Source organism: Mercurialis annua, linkage group LG6 (assembly GCF_937616625.2).
Source record: "Mercurialis annua linkage group LG6, ddMerAnnu1.2, whole genome shotgun sequence".
Taxonomy (NCBI): domain Eukaryota; kingdom Viridiplantae; phylum Streptophyta; class Magnoliopsida; order Malpighiales; family Euphorbiaceae; genus Mercurialis; species Mercurialis annua.
This window is the reverse complement of record NC_065575.1, coordinates 9,500,321-9,519,576: the sequence shown is the minus strand read 5'-3', so window position 1 is coordinate 9,519,576 and position 19,256 is coordinate 9,500,321. Positions and strand designations below refer to the sequence as shown.

The 19,256-nt window shown below is 34.4% G+C and overlaps 1 protein-coding gene across 1 annotated transcript; it reads left to right on the top strand.

Moving 5' to 3' along the window:
• The first annotated feature begins 656 nt into the window (after window positions 1-656).
• LOC126686352 (DENN domain and WD repeat-containing protein SCD1) lies at window positions 657-18,837 on the top strand. The gene is made up of 31 exons (XM_050380390.2): window positions 657-1,075; window positions 1,158-1,251; window positions 2,038-2,239; window positions 2,443-2,584; window positions 2,709-2,809; window positions 4,992-5,055; window positions 5,240-5,353; window positions 7,231-7,451; window positions 7,629-7,683; window positions 7,775-7,858; window positions 8,622-8,817; window positions 8,956-9,082; window positions 9,203-9,254; window positions 9,346-9,390; window positions 9,678-9,753; window positions 9,885-9,958; window positions 10,042-10,092; window positions 10,306-10,463; window positions 10,653-10,700; window positions 11,490-11,547; window positions 11,642-11,725; window positions 12,982-13,237; window positions 13,342-13,541; window positions 14,607-14,671; window positions 14,811-14,934; window positions 16,010-16,191; window positions 16,298-16,369; window positions 16,452-16,612; window positions 16,916-16,957; window positions 17,640-17,848; window positions 18,477-18,837. Exons 1-31 carry the CDS (start codon window positions 899-901, stop codon window positions 18,570-18,572), a joined length of 3,630 nt encoding a protein of 1,209 aa, XP_050236347.1. The 5' UTR covers window positions 657-898; the 3' UTR covers window positions 18,573-18,837.
• The last annotated feature ends 419 nt before the right edge of the window (window positions 18,838-19,256 follow it).

Sequence of the window (19,256 nt, the reverse complement as noted above, 5' to 3'; positions counted from 1 at the left end):
CACCTCTACCAACCACCACCCAAAATTCATCAACCACCGCCCAAATCCAACAACAACCGCCCGAAATCCACCCGCCATCCATCTCAATTTCTCCGGCGAACCCAGATCTGGGTTCGAGTCGGTTCGTCTCACAGAGACGAACTCAGGTCGTCTCTGTAAGTTCGTCTCTCAGAGACCAACTCAGTAGCTGCCGGAAAAGATTTCCGGCAGCTGCTGATTATAATTTAATAAAAATTAAAATTATTTTGTAAAAAGTACGAAAAAGTCCTTCATATTTTTAGTTAATTTAGTTTTGATGTATAAGGTTTTAAAATTAAATTGTTTTTTTTAATTATTAGGGACTAATTTATAAAATATTAAAAAAATTAGGATCATTTTAAATATTTCACCATTAAAAACCACCTAGGAAAAAAAATCACCTCTAAAACCAAAGAGTGTGCCTCACTCTTAGGTGAGAGTGGGGAGGGGGGTTTTTATACCAAATTTGACAAATTCAGGATAAAAATGATCCTTTTTGCTAATTTAGACGTTTTTGATACTTTGCGCCAAGTTCGGGGGTAAAATGATCATTTGTTCAAAAATTAACAGAAGAAAAAACTAACAAAAAAGTATAACCAAAATGTACAGCAGTTCCATAAATCGTTTCAGATTTTATTCAGACGGGATTCCAGATTTTATTCGTCAAGTCATCGTCGCCATTGGCGACCTTCATTTCATCCCCTAAAAAAGAACAGTTCATCATCATCAGCCCAAAATAACAACACTAAAACTCATCAGAAATTCTCACATTCTCAAAAAAATCCCAAATCGCAAACAGAACACAATGATCAAATCTCACACCTCGCTGTTCCAGTAAATCAGTTGTAAAATTATAGAAAAAAAATTCAAGTAATCGACAATGGCGCGGATCTTCGAGTATTTCGTGATGTGTGGAGTAGGACCAGAGCTAAGAACCCTAGATGGAAACAAAGGATATCATGGAACATCGGGAGTAATGTATTTGCCTTCTCTTCTTGATCAATATCCGCCTGATAATCACTCTCTTTATCCTCCGCCGCCGCCTCAGCTTCCCACTGTATGTTTTGATTTAATTTTAACGCGTTTTCTTGAAGTAATTTTGATTAACAGATCTGATTTTGGTTAACTTTTAATGGCAGTGTGTTCTTCCGGCTGGCGTAGAGTTTTATTCGTCTGGATTTGATCTTAATGACACTTCTAGCTTTCCTCGGAGCTATCCTATTGTTTTAACTGGTATCATTTTTTTTTAGTTTTTTTTAGTTTTAAATTTTGTTATTGTGTTTTGCTAAGCATATACAGTATTAGGCAGTTATGGTGATGTTTAGATTTTAATAGAAGAAGAGAATTTGAAATGTGAATTGAAGTATGTGTGTATATATATATTAAATTTTCGTCTATTTATGTTACCTAGTTTCATTTGTGTTAGTACTGACTTATTTTTTTATAAGCTTAGAGCTTAGAATGTAAGTCGGCTATGCTGTGTTTGATAATAAACAAGTGTGGATGTGATTGGATAAGTCTTAGCTTACTAGATAACCCCATTTTCCTGGTTTAGAATATTCTAGCACAATATCCTCATCAAATATTGTAGAAGAAAAAGGAAATTGTTGGATATAACGGAGATTTACTCCATATTTAGTTTAAAAATTTATCTCTCTTAACTGCATTGTTGGGTAAAATAGGCTATTCTTGGCTGATATGTGGGGTTATTGCTCTCGAAATATGGTGAAACACTGGTTGTTGAGTAATTGCTGTTGGAGGCTTCACTAGTAGATACTCTTTGGTCCGTTCACTTCTGAATAGCTTCATTTCCTATATATTAGATGCATTGGAAAAGCGTTTAAAATGGAGAAATTGCAAAATCAAGCTGATGGAAAATGTTTCAGGATTAATATTTGGTTTAGTTGACTAGATTGATTTTTTTTTTTGAAGGGTGTCTGACTCTGAATTAGTTTGATTACTTTATTTTACTGCAAAATGTCCTTACGGGTTCTTTTTTAATGTGAACTTGTTCTGCAGAGGGTGACGGATCAAAAATTTATGTTAGTTGCATTGCTTTTCGAGATCCAGTTAGTGAGGATATTGCTGAAGCTTATCGTATACCAGCTAATTCCTATGCGGACAAATGTATATGTCTTGTTTCACGGTCACCTAGTTTCCGTGTTCTCCGTAATGCACTAGAAGAGATATTTGCACTTTGTTTTTCCTCCAGTGGGAGCAGGTAAGAATCCCTTAAGGTGGATTCAATAAATTGGTTTACTTAGTATTCCTTAAACTCATGTTTATTGAGTCTCATATGACCATGTTAACTTTTAATTGGATTCGCAATTTTATATTAACTAAGTTTATCTTCATATTCAAAATAATGGAAATCCATGGTACTGTATCTGTTCCCTAATGTTGTTGCTTCTGCAAGAAATTCAGTAAGCAGTTATGGGATGTTATAGCATACATGGTGTCCAATGTACCTTTGCCTACACCTGGAAGGGAACGAGTCTTGTTTGCTATTGAGAATTGTTTGCTCTCTGTGGAGGCTCCACCAAAAGATGGACTCCCTCATGCTGATGTATGACCATCTCTCTCTTCTTTATTCTGTTTGTTGCAAGCTGCTATTCCCAATTGTATTTTTTGGACAATGTTTGCTAAAAACATGGTTATACTGTAGACTAATGTCAATTTAATCAATGCAGATATCATTTCAGCCACTGGTACAATGCTTGGATGTTGACAACTTGATCAAATTTTTTACTGCTGTGTTGCTTGAGAGGCGGATTTTACTTCGATCAAATAAGTATCACTTCTAACCTTTGACCTCTGCCAGTTAATAACTGTTTGAAAGAAGTTACTATATATAGCTTACTATCATTTTGTTTTTGCGAATGCCACTATACATGGAGATGGCTATGCCTTTAATCTGATTACTAGTTCAGTTTGTTTTAGGCATACATGATACAATAAATCACCTCTATCTAATGATTGGTTTAAATTTTTGTATTTTCTAATTGATTGCAAGAAGAGGAGTTTAGATTTTGATGGTTTGGCCACTTGTAGCTCTACTTATGTTCTTATTAGAAAGGGTTGAACTATGTTATGGTAGATAGCGTGAGGGAAGGTAGAGATAGACTTAAAATAACATAGAAAACAGTTCAAGATGCTATAATGGCTCTTCATCTTTTCAAAGATGTAACGTTAATTATTTGGAATGGAGAAAGATAGTTCATGTATTATAGCTAGGGGTATGCAGTATTCGGTCAAAACCGAATTAATCTACCGAATCAAACGGAATTGATCGAACAATAATATCCGAATAATATTTAGTTTGATTTTTTGATTTTGATTATTCAAATTGAGTTAACCAAACCAGTCGAAATAATATATATATTTAAAAATATGACAATTTTTTTTTGTCATAATGTTCAATTGCCTTTGTTATCACCTAAAAGACGTGGGTTCAAATCCTTACATCTACTTGTCTCATTTTTATATTATAAATAATAGAAGAAAAAAACAAATTTACAGCCCAGGAGACTTGACCCATGATCAAAGTGAGAGTATTGTATGCGTTTGCCACTTAGACATAATTATCTTTGTGGGCAGATTTAAGATTTTGATATTTGTCCGGATTTAACTGAATTGAACCATAATTTTCGAGTTGATCCATTCGGTTAGGGGTCAAAATTTAGTTAAATTGGTTTATTAAAAGTGTTAAATAGCCACTTCACACAAAAGTTAAAAGCTTAGACGAGACTCCAACTATAATATTATATTTAACGCATCCGCATGCGAATGTCTGTTGGACTGGAAGCATGAACAAGTACATTACCACTTTACCTTATTCATTTAATTAATCAAATAGGATTGCCAAGAATCAAACTCTTAATCTTTCAATGATAGAGACTTTGATACCATATCAAATAATTAGTTCACCTAAAAGTTCAAGCTTCTCGGCGAAGCTCCAACAATTAGTATTATTATTTTGAAAATGTCCTGGATTTGATTCATGAACATGTGCAGACCCATTTTACCTTGTACATTTAATAAGTTAAGTGAAGGCTGCCAAATATGAAATTCTAGACCTTTCAATCATAGATGCTCTTTACTATGTCAAAAAACCAATTAAGCCAAAAGTTCATGCTATTAGGTGAAGCTTCACCAATAGTATTATTATTATTTATAGTAGCAAAAATTATTCAAATCCTTGTATCTTTTATCAATTGCGATCAAACTGTCCAAACTCCAAAACTTTAAGTTTATTTTTTAAATTGAAATCATTGCATCCTTTATCAATTACAACCAAATTTTAAAAATGTTATCTAACTTCTTGAGTTAGTATGAAAGCTTGGTCGCAATTGATTAAAGGCGCAAAGGTTTGGATTTAAAAATTGAATTTCAAAGTTTTGGAGATAATTGTAAAAAACCTTTCAAATTGGATATAATTCTAAAAATTAAAAGATTTGGTTGTAATTGAAAAAAGACGCAAAAGTTTGGATTTAAAAATAGTTTGGCCTTTCTAATAAGAAGAATTAACATTGGCGTCATTTTGCTATTTATTTGTGTTTCAGTTGGTCTGTAACTGGTATCTTTCTTAGATATTTAAACATATATATTAATAGATAGCCATATTCCATTATATCCTGCAAAAAAATTTACATGAGCTACGGTAAAAAAATATTCATCAAACTCGTTTTTTCATCTTCCCTTTACTAAAATTTCTTTAGCTCTAAATACCTTTTGCTTTTGTTCTTGTGTTTTGTGTTATATTTTAAGTTGCATTAGACTTCTGTGAGATGAATAATGGTGAAAAAGCAATAATAATGACCATAAGTGATTTGTAGAGATATATTTTAAGTGTTCTTCTTTTGACATCTAGGTTCATCATCATTATTGTAATTGTAACATAATAACATTATAGATAGCCTTTGCTCTCGTTATGTGCGAAAATGATAATTTTACTGTACCTTGTCTGTTTGCAGGTACTCGATCTTAACTCTAGTATCAGAGGCCATTTGCCATTTACTTTATCCTTTCAGATGGCAGGTAAATTATCTCTGGAAGAAAATTGCAGTGCTATCCAATTAGAATACAATATCTTTCTTAGCATCATTATGCTGTTCATTTCTTATTCTAGTTCTGGAAATTGCCTCAGGTTTCACACTGCATAGGCTAATATTGTCCTTATATTCCACTGTTATCTAATTGTTTTGTCTTTGTTGTGCTGAAGCATGTCTACATTCCATTACTATTTTTCAGTGGAGTAGACTATATTGATGCTCCTACACCATACATGATGGGTCTCCATTCAGATGTTGATACGTCTCTTCTTGCTATGGATGGCGTAAGTTTTCTGCTTAAATTTTGGCACTCCTTGAACATACTTGCTTATATGCTTGTTAATATTGCTTTGAATTGGCATTGTGTATTGCATCTTTTGTTTAGCGGAAGTAGTCTCTTTCTTCAGCAAACGACAACAGTTACAATTTTGGAAAACCTGTGTTTAATTTGGGTCTCCTTCCTCAAATACACTATGAGACTTGGTGCAAATTGTATTATACTTTTGGAAATAGCAAAGCCTTTTCTATTAAAGAAAGCAAAGTTGTTGTACCATGATTTAGGCATTGCAATTGTTGCTTGTTGTCATTCTAATATTCTTTTTGTATCTGTCCCTTTAGGGTTAGCATCAATTATATAATTACATTTTACAAGCAAGCCTTCATATGATGAAAGTTGAAATTATCAGATATGGATTCTGGAAACTAAAACCATTTTGAAATTAACAGTTAAACACTTAGGTGGTTCAACGATTTTAACATTATGGTTAACGGTTTTTTCTTTTTAAATTCTCAGAGACGAGAATGTAATTTTAAAAAATGATGTGAATATTGTTTTAAAAAGGAAAATATTACAATTCTAATTAATCGACCTGCTTTTTCTTTTGGTTTTCGCTGGCTTGCCTGGCTGGCGGCACCTGTTTCTCTCCCTATCAAATAATAGCAATTATACCTTAGATTTGTCTCTAATGGGTTCCTGTTTCACTCACTTTTGTCTGGGACTAGTGAAATGCATGGGGTTGGAAATAGCTGTTGGAGATAAGCTATCTGCATTTATAGATGCTTCTTTGTATTTATGATTTTCTCACATTAAATTTTATTATTTATTCATTCTAGGAAAAACGGTAATCAAAGTGATTTATCTATTTTTTTTAGTTGAATTCAAAATTGTTCGAATTGTATAATCATCAACTACTGACATTGGTAACGACCTAAAAAATTGAAGTCTGTATTTCAAATCATGGTAGTTTATCATTCAAAGCATATGACTTCAATTTATCAATTAAATGGCGCTGATATTTGCTTGTTTTGTTTGCATCTTCATCTTTAAATACGTGTTATTTGGTTTTATGCTGTCTTACATTTGTTTGTTTAGTGGTTTATTTATATATAAAATCCCAACTGCATTTGTAGCGATATAAGCACAACGTTTAAAACTTGGCATAAAAGAGCATAACCTTTCATTTTTTTGGCAATTTACAGTCCAAAGTCATTGTATGATGTCGTTTAAGTCATCGAAAACTGTCAAAACGACATCGTTTGGTGAAGAAAAAATGCACTGGTGCTGTAAAATGGCAGAAAAGTAAAAGGTTAGGTTTTTTATGCCAACTTTCAAACATTCTGCTTAAATCGCTCAAATGCGAAAGGTTGGGATTTATATGCAAATAATCCTTTATATATTTGTTTCTATAATTTTTTGTGAATGGGGTTTTATTTGTTTGACCAATGAGTGCATCTGTCCTGGATACCAGTTGCATTTGTTTTTCTTGCTTGTTTATCATCGCAAGGCAGTATAGCATAGTTAGTTGTGAACATATAGATAATGCTGCTCTCTTTTCTCAAATCATGTTGAATATATGGCTTTTTAGGGGTTAAACTTCTACCTAATCTTGATAGCAAATTGCTACATTGTTTTTGTCTTCTGGCATATACTTTGATTGTTCAAAGTCCAAAGATCATTTTCCTCTTTTTATTTTAACTTTTGAATTCTATAATCAATCGATCACAATGGCTTACTTTGAGCTGCATCAGTTAATAGGTTAACATTTCTGAGACATAGATGCACACGCTTGCAACTATTCTTTTTTCTTTAAGGAGATTAAATTCCGTGCATTTATTATAAATCCATTTTCTTTTTGATTTTTTAATTCTTTTTCAATTGTAGGTGGTTATTGTAGACCTTGAGTATAACCGAATTACCACTACAGAGGAAATACCCCCTATCCCAGAGCCCGAATTAAGTTCTTTGCGGGGTGAGCTATTGAAGTTTTTGTTTCCTAATGTTATGGAGATTGATCAAATGAAGGCTGGAGTCTTTAGTTTAGCTGAGCAACATTCAAAAAATTGCAACAAGCCCTGGGGAGAAGATCATGACCTCCAACTTAGGTGATACTTGGATGAGCATCAAATTTTTATGAAGTACTAATTGCTTTCCTTCAAATGCGTCGGTGCTCATTTTTTTTTCATTTATGTGAATGCTGCATTGACGGAAAACATGCAGAGTCTGTCCTATATCTTGGTTTCAGTTTAGTACTTACCATCGCATTTGTCTTTGATGTGCAGGTTAATATTCTTCAAGTTCTTTGCATCAATTTTAGGTGGCTACCGCAATTTTGTTGTATGTCTTGTTCTTTTTTCGATTTAGATCTGGTTTGTAAAACTTTTACTCTTTAGTCTCCTTAGTATTTATTTTTCTGAATGAATTTCAGGAAAATAGTGCAACTCAGGCTTTCAACACACAAGCATTCCTGAAGAAGCGTTCTCGGTCGACAAATCAGCCACCAGATTCCATGGTGATTTTATATTCTTCTTGATTGCCTGGTTCTGATGTCTTGATTTGGTAAATTTAATCAGTGTTATAATGACTACTTCTGATGTCTTGATTTGCTAAATTTAATCAGTGTTATAATGACAACAATATCCAACTTTTTTCTCGTTCAATGTGCCTTTTTAGTTTTGGCAATTTTAGTTTAATTTGTGGAATTTGAGAGAGAGATAGGGTCCTCCCCTTCCCTGGTGATTGGCTGCTTTGTGTGGCTTCAGAAATTATTCTTCTGTCTATCTACAAAGCAAGGCAGTAGTTGATGGAATTTGCTTGTTACCTATCAGAAGAATGGGAACTCCATGGTTGTGCTTTATCCGTGCAAGTAAGGAGAGAGATGAAAATTGGCAAGGGAAAGAAAGTGAAAGAGGTATGAGCCGAGAAAGAGGTATGAGCAGAGATGGGGAGAAATGGAGAAAGGAGATGAGAAAAAAGTTAAAAAATTCAAAATTTATTTCTGGTGAACCAATTAAAAACTATATTCTACTCTCCAATTCTGACCAATTGGCTAAACTGGAATCAACTTTTTAAATCTTTTTAAGATTGACAAAATTAAAATGTTTCCTGAAAGGTGAGAAAACACCAGATTCATGATTTCTTTGGGTCTTTAGCACTTTAAGCAGCTGTGTGACTGTGGAGTTATATGTTAGATCCTTTGTCTATTCCCGCAATTTTATTTATGCTCTGTTTTATTATGTTCTCTTTGTAATCATTGCTTTGTTTTATGTTTGCAGATAACACAATTTTTAGACTCTCATGGTTTCTTAGATTACCTAGAGAGAGGTGTGGGTTCTGATGAGAATAGTCTTAATCTTCTCGATAAGTTGCAAGATGCAATTGGAAGGGGTCAAAATCCTACTTCGATTCTACCTTCATCGTTGATAGAGCCTGAGATTATCACTATATCAGATCAAGATGTGGGAACGTCAGGTAAAGTTGAGGTCTTCTGATTGTTGATCATGTTTATTTATTTAAATGGAACCAATCACATTCTGGTATTGTGTTCTTTATGGTAAATTTCATGGCCTGTTCATTTCAATTAATGTCATACTGTCTTTGGTTCTTCAGGATCAGGTGCCAAATATACATATGATAGGTTTCCTGCAAACATTAGATCTGAAGAGCAAGAGGAGAAGAGAAAACAGATTCTTGCAGCAGCAAGTGGAGCATTTGAATACATAAAGCATGCTCCTAGGTAATTTGTATTGATAAGTTATGTTGTTTGTTTCCTGCTGAGCTATGTACCTTTCCTAGTCCTCATGATTTGGTGTCAGTTCCCTAATACCTTCCCTAATTTATCTTGTTTCTTGACCAGCTCACCGTCTGTGCAAGTTGGTAAGGACTCTCTTAGTCCAATGGAGAGAGCTGTAAGTTCTTTGTACCATGAAAGCTTTGCAATAGTAGTTCTATAATTGAAGTTTAGCATTATCTGTAAATATTATTTCAAATATTATACAGGCAGAAAGGGAGCTCATGGTTTTGGACATCAAAGTTAAGCTGCAGGTACAACTTTCTCATGGTGTTCTTTCTCTGTGGATGTTATTGACTGGTTATATCTAGGATTTTCATTTTACACTGTTGGAAATGAACCTTTTGATTACGTGGGAAATATTTCTGAGTACTTTATAGCAATTTTTGGATTTTGGGTGCATAGGAGAATTTGTCAATAAAAATAACTTTCTGGTTAAAGTAAAACTAATTGATGGTTTATTTGTATAGATTTTATCTATTTTTATAATCATTAATCATGTTTTTCTGGTTTTGACTATTTTTATTTTATCCTTACACAGGGTTTGTGGTTGCGCCTTTTGAAACTGGGAGCTACTGATGATCCACTTTCTTCATTTGAATATGGCACAATCCTTGGTACTTCTATACAACAGCTCAATCTTCTGTTAACAAATAGGCCATAAATCTTCTGTTTACTGCTGTGAGATTAGTTTTTTTTTTCACAAGAGTTAAGGCAGATCAACAAGTCTATGTTTTTGGTGTTGCAGCTCTCATTGAGTCAGATGCAGAGGGAATTGGTGGCAGCGGGTTTGTTGAGTGTATAAGGGAGCATATTCACTCAGTATGTGATCATGACAGGCGTGAACATAGATTACTTATTATGTCCAGGGTTGATCTAACTTTTGACTGCATTTACGCTTGCAGGGATGGCAATGTCAGCTGACTGATGAACAGTTTATCGCTGTGAAAGAATTGGTATGCAAGTTGGTTGAAATTCTGAGATATAAAAGATGGGAATTTGTAATCTCTTTAGTAATAGTTTTCGAATTGAATTTTTGTGATCAAATTTAATTTTGTGAATACTTTCTGTTCTCCCTGCTTAGAGTTCAATTACCTTTTGAACCTTTTTCACTTGTGCACCGCTTTCATCTTTTCTGTCTTAATCCCCAAAGCTTTATTTTTGCACAGCTTAAAACAGCGATTAGTCGTGCAACATCCCGGAATGACGTGTCTACAATTAGAGATGCGCTTGAAGTATCTGCTGAGATGTATAAAAAGGATGCTAATAATGTTCCTGACTATGTTCAGCGCCATCTCATTTCTCTGTCCATTTGGGAGGAGCTACGGTATGTGCTATTTGGTAAAAAAACTTTTGCAGGACTTCATTTTATATCATTACTCAGTTTTCAGTTTTACCCAGCTGTCTGTCGCTTTTGCTATGCAAGAGATGTCACTCAGTTTTCAATCTTAGATTTTTCAGATATTTTGGTTTTCTAAGTGGTTGATTTGATCCCATTTCTCCTTTCGGGCTGTAGGTTCTGGGAAGGCTACTTCGACCATCTAATGGAGCATTCATTAAGCAAGTAAGATTGCATTCTGTTATAAACATAGGCACTCACTAAACTCTCTTTATTTGTTTACACGCATTTCTTCACACTGTATTTTTTGCTCTCCTGGTCAAACAAAGAGTTCCTTGTATTTGTCCATGTTGTTCAAGTAAAAAAGAGTACTGCTCTCCTGGTCAAATAAAGAGTTCCTTGTATTTGTCCATGTTGTTCAAGTAAAAAAGAGTAATGTAGTAATTTCACCCCTTACATTTTGCATTCCTAAATCTGCAATAGTAGGCGGAGGTCAAATAATGTATATGTATCATCCATAGTTTATTTGATAGTGTGGGTTAATGTTGGACAGCTAACAATTAACAATACGTAACTTCTAAACCTTGCACCTTAAATTTGATATGCATAAAAAAACATCATCTGTGTCATTTCTGGTGTTAGATTTGCATTATATGATTCCAAATAAGCGAAATGTTAAAAATTATCTAGGAGAGACAGCCACTCTTAGCATCCTACTACCGAGAGCTTCCTTGTAGAATTATCCATTCCATTTTCTGGAAATAATGTTTTGCAGGTGTATATCTTAAGATGAACCAATTAAAAGATACATAAAGACTTGGACATCTGAGTGAAAAAACTGACATTTAGGTTTCTTTTCTTTTTTAAGAAACCCTCAATTTAAAAACTACATATGAACATAACTGCTTTCTCTCTGTAAATATAGATTTGATGGAGCTCTTTACTGTGAAAAGTTGCTGATCTATAAATTTAACGCTTAGCTGTTAACTTGATGCTCGTCTATTTTTCTTACAGGTCGGCCAATTATGCAGCTTTAGTCACTACGCAGCTAATTTTGGTGGCTTCCCACATGGTGGTGCTCTTTGTTTTTCACTTTTTCCTATGTCATCTGATCTCTTTCCTACTAAACATTTCCAGTTTTTATCTTGTTTTATGCTATTATTAAGGCCGGATTGGGGCTGCCTGATACTGATGCTTGGTACATGGTTGAGACTATAGCAGAGAGGAACAACATTGGTTACAAGCAGCTGGTGAGTTAGTTCTTCATTATTTATTTATGGTAATATTTGAAGTTTATACTGAAGCATTGTACAGCTTGCTTCAGTCTAAGCATGTAGATGCAGGTTTCTTATAGATTTTCTTTGTAACAAGGCCTATTTCTTTTTCTTGGGGTTTAGTCTTCGGTACAATTTATCATTTACCTGCATTAATGATGATTTATTTGATCTCGATACTGTATCCGATTCAATAACTTTTGGTATTTCCTTCACTGGATGTTAGTTTAGCTGAACAAAGTAAGAAGCCTGTGAATGGTTATAAGCTCCCATTAAAAGGTATCAGTGCTGCTAATAAAAATTGATTGAGGTGTGTCTCAAAGATAGAAGATGAATAAATTTTGTGTCCTCATGATACTTCTCTAGCTGCAGTTCTGTGACATCAGCAATTGATTGCTAGAGGCGTAATTGCTCTGGTGTTCTATAAGTAACTTTGTACTCATTTATTTGTTTCTAGTATTTTGCAGCTTAATTTGACGGCATTGCCTCTATAGCTGTTTTACCCCTTGTAATTTCCTTTTGTTTATGGATTTTACTAGAGGATTTCCTGTCCTCCATGATGGAATTTCCCCCTTCTTTTCATTTTCTTGTGAAAAAACTTGGCTTGCTCGATTTCATTGTTGCTATATCAAGTGTATTAATTCTTTAACAGAATTCCAAGGAAACTCTAGTTTTTGGTGCAATCATCTGAGAATTGAGACAATTTATAACCTGAATTTTTTTAAGTATGTCCCTTCTTTTATAAATTGACCAATGTGCATGTTCACAGCAGATTCGAGTCATGCTGTCTTGATCTCTTGATATTGTAGTCTGATTTTTTTTTTTTTTTGATAAAGATCGTATTCTGAATCTTTTTTTTTTTTGATAAAGATTGTAGTCTGAATCTTTGTTCTTATTTTAAATGATGATTGTTATGTCCATTTTCTAATTAATAGCATTTATAGTTGGTGAATTGCCCAATCGTTTAGCTCATACTTCTCTGCAAGAATAAACATAATCAGATGTATGTTGGCATCTAAAGCAATTATTTGTTTTCTTGGTCACTTTTTCTTCTTCTCCTCCTCATTTTTATTCGTCCATACATTACATTACATCAGTGCCGTGTTCTATGAGGTTTTGGGGTTTAAGAATGACTTATTCCATAAGAATTAAAGTTATCAATAAAATGCAACCCTTTATTCGTTTCAGTTGCAATGTAATGCAATTGTAATATACTTTGGTTCTTGTTTCAGATTAAACTTCGAGGATTTCTGTCACACGTCCAGCAACTCCGTATTGGTTACTGGGGAATCTCATCCGTGAAGGCCCCATCTTTGTCATTCCATGGATTGTCATCCCCACGTCCAAAGGATGTTACCGATGACAATCAGCAACCTGCTGAGGCCTCTGTTATCGGCAGGAGCTGGGTTCAAAGTATGTTTAGCAGAGACTCATCAAGATCTAACTCTTTTACTCGTGTTCGTAAATGGACTTCTGATGGCACCTCAGGTTTGTCCTTTAATAACAATTGAACTTCTATTACAGAGTATTCAATGTTGCATCTGCCAGGACATTATCTTTGTTCTCATATTCTTTCTCTTTCTGGGGTGCAGCTGCAAATGATAATGGAACTCCTCGGAAACAAGATCTATCTGCTGCTGGGCAAAAGAAAATTCAGACCAATGTCCGTGTACTCAGGGGTCACAGTGGTTCTATAACTGCTTTACATTGCGTAACACGAAGAGAGGTGTGGGATCTGGTCGGTGATCGTGAAGATGCTGGATTCTTTATCAGCGGAAGCACAGATTGTATGGTAAACCAGCACACCTGATTCATTGTTTCTTCAGCACTATTCTTGCAAATTAAGAATAATTCCTGTATTTCGATTGGCTTGCCATCAGAAACCTTAGATATAGTGCTTAGATTTAGACACCATTTGACGGGCAATGACTTAAGATAGGTTGCAGGCCTGGTACTGTTTTATTATTATTATTATTTGAACTAGCAGGAAGTATTTAGATCGGAATTTCAACGTAGGGTAATATGATTCTAGATTATGTACATAAATATAGTATTTTGGTTGAATTTGGAGGGAAAAGACAATGCTTCAATAGCTGTCTAGTTGAACTCTGCCACTACTTTTTGGATTCTAGTTCTGATTGTTAGTAGCAAGAGAGGGAAAGAAATGTAATCATTCCAAATGCATATAATTTCTTAGACATCACTTTGAAGGCCACGTGAGCATCACATGACTGAAACTAACAGCAGCACCTATGTGAATGGAACTTGGTGAATAAGGCATTACATGAATGGGTATTTACAGATTCGAAAGTAATCCTAAACCTGTAAGTTCCTGATCTAGCCCTTATGGCACTTCAACTTCTAGTACAAAAGTTAACTGCTTTGGGGATTAGGAGTCCATTTTTAGACCAAAAGATGTCGACTAAAATCAAGACCCAAGATGATAAGGCTCAGACTAACGCCCTAACCTGAAGAAGCTGAAATTTAATATTTTTTTAAGTCTAATTTAGTTTTGTTAACCAAATAATTCACTGGAACCAATATTCCTTTGGCTCTGTGAAGACTACTACGTACTTGATACTTTCTCAAATAATTTGTACGGGACTTAGATCATAGCCCAAGGTTTTGGTTTCCTTAAACTGCTCTACCTTCCTGTCTGTGTGGCCTAGTTTGAAATTGGCATGAGCCATATTCTTCTTGACATGCATATGTTAGGAGTCGTGAGTAGCTGATGCACGAACTTCTTATTTCTAAGCCTGGATTATGAATGTTGGACTTTGGGGAGAACATTGTTGTGTGTTCTGTTATAGGTTGCAAAAGGGTTCTGTTTATATGTTTCTGGAAAAAAATTATGCAGGTCAAAATTTGGGATCCCAGTACTCGTGGTTCTGAACTTCGGGCAACTCTGAAAGGGCACACAAGGTAAATGGTCCTTCTAATTTTTTTGTTTGTTTGGATGAAACTCAGCATCTGCTTTTTCATACTACTTCTCTATGATCAGTACTCTTGCCTGAGTTCACCATACATTTTATTGCCTTGCCCCTTCCATTAATCTATGCAGAACTGTTCGGGCTATAAGTTCCGATCGAGGAAAGGTGGTATCTGGATCTGATGACCAGTCTGTCATTGTATGGGATAAGCAAACATCACAGCTTCTGGAAGAGCTGAAGGGCCATAATGCACAGGTTTAGTATTCTTCATATTTTCCAAGTTACGATAAGCATGCATCTAAATTCTCCTATGTACTGCATGCATATATGCAATGCAACCATGAACATGTTAGTATGCTCAATGTTGTTAAACCGACTCGTAAAATCGTGAAACTTTAGAAATCGAGAATTTAATTTCCAAACATACATAGACTAGCATTAATTTACTTAATTGGTCATAATAGTGAAAGAAAGATCAAGAAATTACAACATTGAAGTATTTTTATTTCTCGTTTTACTAATTTGATAGTTTTAATTGTGTTTTGTGAATATTTCTATTATCCTTCTATTTCATTTCAATCAAATCTTGTGCAATATTCCACCAAAAAAAACTACTTTTTCAAGTAAAGAGGAAATTCACCAAAAACTATTAGAGTTTTTTTTTTCCTTTTTTAAAGAGGAGTAAAGGATTCACTCTTACTCCCATAGTGACTCGAATTCAAGACCTATTGGTCTTAGGTGGGACGCTCTTACCACTTTAGCTAATCCATCTCTTCATATAACTATTAGATTAGCACATATACAAAATGACAAATTGATTATGTAGAAAAAAATATTTAAAGAATATTATATTTAGATTAAAAAAAGAATACATGCAAATAATTTTTTTCTTGGTTTTCCTTATAAAACTAGACTCTTTTAGATAGTTATAATAGGTTAAAAGAAAATCATGATTTTTGAGCTATAAAATTCATTAAAAAGTTCAAGTTTTAAAATCTGAAATTGATATTTGTAAACTCGTAAAATTGTACAGTTTTACTTCAATTTTTAACAATCTACAAAATAAACGCTCAAATTTAATTTGATTTTACTAAATTTTTTATTTTATATACAAATTAACTCCTATGAATGATTCTGAGATATAAACTCGTAAATCTTACGAGTCAACTTGCGATTTTAACAGCAATTAGTAATACCCATATCTCCCACTGTATCCAGTTAAAAATTTATGAGTGTATTCAAATAAACTTTCAGTACAATTTCTTGTCCTGCTATGATTTTAGGTATCTATGATTGGGATTATGTAATTTAAACTAGTAATATATTGTAGGTCAGCTGTGTCCGAATGTTGTCAGGTGAACGTGTCCTTACGTCTTCCCATGATGGAACAGTGAAGATGTGGGATGTTCGAACTGATGCCTGTGTAGCAACAGTTGGCCGTGTCCCTAGTGCAGTCTTATGCATGGAATATGACGATTCCACTGGAATCTTGGCCGCTGCTGGCAGAGATGCGTATGTAATTTGAAATGTTTTTATTACTTTCTGCTATATACTTCAGATTCTCTGTTCTTTAAATTGATTAGCTGAGAGTAAATGTGATAAATATGTGCACCACCAGGGTAGCAAACATCTGGGATATCCGATCTGGTAGGCAAATGCACAAGCTGTTAGGGCATACAAAATGGATTAGGTAAGCTGAAGAAATATAATAATTTGCTTCTTTCTCGATTTTTTTAACTTCTTCCGATGTAAAACATATATCCATTATGCAGGTCAATTAGGATGGTTGGAGACACACTGGTTACTGGTAGTGATGATTGGACGGCAAGAGTGTGGTCCGTTTCTCGAGGAACATGTGATGCTGTTTTAGCATGCCATGCTGGTCCAATTTTATGTGTCGAATACTCTATGTCTGACCGAGGGATAATAACAGGTTGCGTATTGAATTCTTTTTTGGTTGGTTTCTTCTGTTCCTATTATTCCTTAGTTTTGGAAGAAACTTGGTCTCAGGGCCATATTGGCTTAGTGGCTCAATGCCATAAGCCCAAGCAGGATGGTTGAAGTCCTGTGATTAAATACTCAATTTAAAAAATGATGCTCTTATTGATTCGAACCAAAATAGGTTTGAATAGGGGGAGGACTACAGCCTTCAGTTCCCGAGCGGACACTAAAAATAAGTAAAAATGAAAATGAGAATACTTTTAGACGTGTTCTGAAATATGAATACTTTTTACAGGTTCAAGTGATGGGCTACTACGATTTTGGGAAATTGAGGAAGGTAAAATCAGTTCATTCATTGTTTAATTTTTTTTTTTCTTCTTCATTGAAAGATAGGGAGAGATTGGATTTTGATTTTTTTGTTATTTACGTGTATTAAAAGCATAATTACATTGTTTATTATGAAGGTTATCTAACTTGACTGGCGGGCGCTGCCTCTTTTAGTTTCAAATGTGTTCGAACTTTTTCCCTTATAAACAGAAAATATTATTGAGATAGGACCAGATTTTTGCTATTCAATTATTCTGCAATCAAGAGATAAAAACATTTAAAAGATGATATTCTCTTAACCTGTTATTGTGATAATGTGTCTTATTTATTGTCTTTTTCCTTGTACTGAAAATTTGAAATGGTACTGGCCCGTAATCTTACTCTTAACTGTGTAAAGAGTAAATATTAGAGAGTCTATTGGACTAAAATAAAAATAAAAATAGCCTCTTTATTTTACAAAAGATGCTCTTTAAAATAAAGAGCGCCATTGGAAATGCTCTTATGTTTCAAGTTAATTTCTCTCCCTCTTGGCTGGACTCTTTTATTGTCTTAATGAGTATCAGTTCGATAAGTCTGTTAATAGAGTCCTGTATGATATGACGAGTAATTCCTTTCATTTTATCCATGAGTTTACTCTGGCCCTCCTCTCTGAATGACACTAATGGCATTTAAATATGCATATCATGAATCAGGAGGAATAAGATGCGTGAAGAATGTAACAATTCATGCTGCTTCAATATTGTCTATAAATGCTGGGGAGCACTGGTTGGGAATAGGAGCTGCTGACAATTCCATGTCTCTGTTCCAACGACCACAAGAGAGATTAGGTGGTCTCTCTAGCGCTGGCTCAAAGATGTCTGGGTGGCAGCTTTATAGAACGCCACAAAAGAATGTGGCTATGGTATGGATCACTTCGTACATTGTATCTCTTTATAATTATGTTTTTGTGTGATGATTGTCGCATAGTTTCTTTGAAATAATACTCACTGGTGCTGTTTAATTTCTTATGTTTATACATATATCTTTTGTGAGTTTCCTATGCCTGCTTTCTTTGATCATTACAGTTACATAGAGCAGTGCTATAATGTAACTTTTTATGCTCTCTGAAAAAATGGACAATTAGCGAACCAAACTCCTAATCCGCATAAATAGTTGTATCCCTGAAATATTAGGTGCAGGGGCGGCACTACCCTTAGGCTAGGGTGGGCTCCAGTCCTGTCTGGGATCGGAATTTTTTTAAAAGTAGAGGTAAATTTCTGGTGAATTTAGGGCTACATGTAGGCTAAGCTTGGGCTGCCGGAAAATTAGAGGTGAATTAACAGTTAAGCGCGGATTGAAAAAAACTGTGGTTCTGCCGTATCAGACTTCATTATTTGTTTTCCAATCTCGTTAGTTATGCTCTTCTTTTTTGTTTATTTGAGGCTTTTGGGTACAGTAGGCCCTTTATGTGAAAATGCTGAAGTTAGGTTAAAATTATTCGCTTATTTCAATGGCCTTTTTTCTCTCACACATCAATTACTGGCTTGCAGGTGAGATGTGTGGCCTCCGATCTGGAAAGGAAAAGAATATGCAGTGGTGGTCGTAATGGTGTTCTCAGGCTGTGGGAAGCAACAATCAACATCTAACTTTGTATTATATCCTACATCACTTTGTATTCTCAACTTTCAAATGCTACGGCTTGACTAGAAGTTGCATCTACACTGTACAGTGTTCCCAATTTGCATCATCAATCCACAGAAACTGGTGTATGATTTAAAGCTTAAATCCAATGTTGCTTGGGGTCAATTATTTTTGCAGCCATAATTTGTATTGTTAAATCATATATAAAACAAAAGGGTGCTTGTATACATTTTTATTTATATATTGAAATGTTGATACAAAGTTTTGTCACGGCACCTTGCAGTAGGTAGATGCTCATTGAGAAATGATACACATACTGAATTATTGATGGCTGGTAGTGGCGCTCGGTGGATTTGTATTCGGCCAAAACCAGTTAACTAAAGTTTACAAAATTTTCAAACCTAACCGGACAGAACTTAGAACTTGGAGCAAACACCACCGAACTGAAAAGTTCTATTTAGTTAGTTAAAAAGCTGAAATTTTTACTTTTATTTTTATGTTTTTATCTGAAGATTAATTTAAATATTAAATAATTAGTGTTTATATGTGTTTGTTAGTACATTTATATGCGTTTATTAATTCATATATTAAGTATAATTAAGAATAAAAAAACACTGGTAGAGTATTGGGTAGCTTGTTTTACAGTTTCGGTTTGCTTTGATATCAACAAGCAGCGAGGATTGGATACT

Bases quoted from the DNA above. Each gene is read 5' to 3' on its own strand.
- LOC126686352 (XM_050380390.2), top strand. From the start codon at position 899: ATGGCGCGGATCTTCGAGTATTTCGTGATGTGTGGAGTAGGACCAGAG. The intron at 13,238-13,341 runs GTTTGTCCTTTA...TCTGGGGTGCAG, and splicing joins GACTTCTGATGGCACCTCAG to CTGCAAATGATAATGGAACT. The intron at 16,370-16,451 runs GTAAGCTGAAGA...TCCATTATGCAG, and splicing joins GGGCATACAAAATGGATTAG to GTCAATTAGGATGGTTGGAG.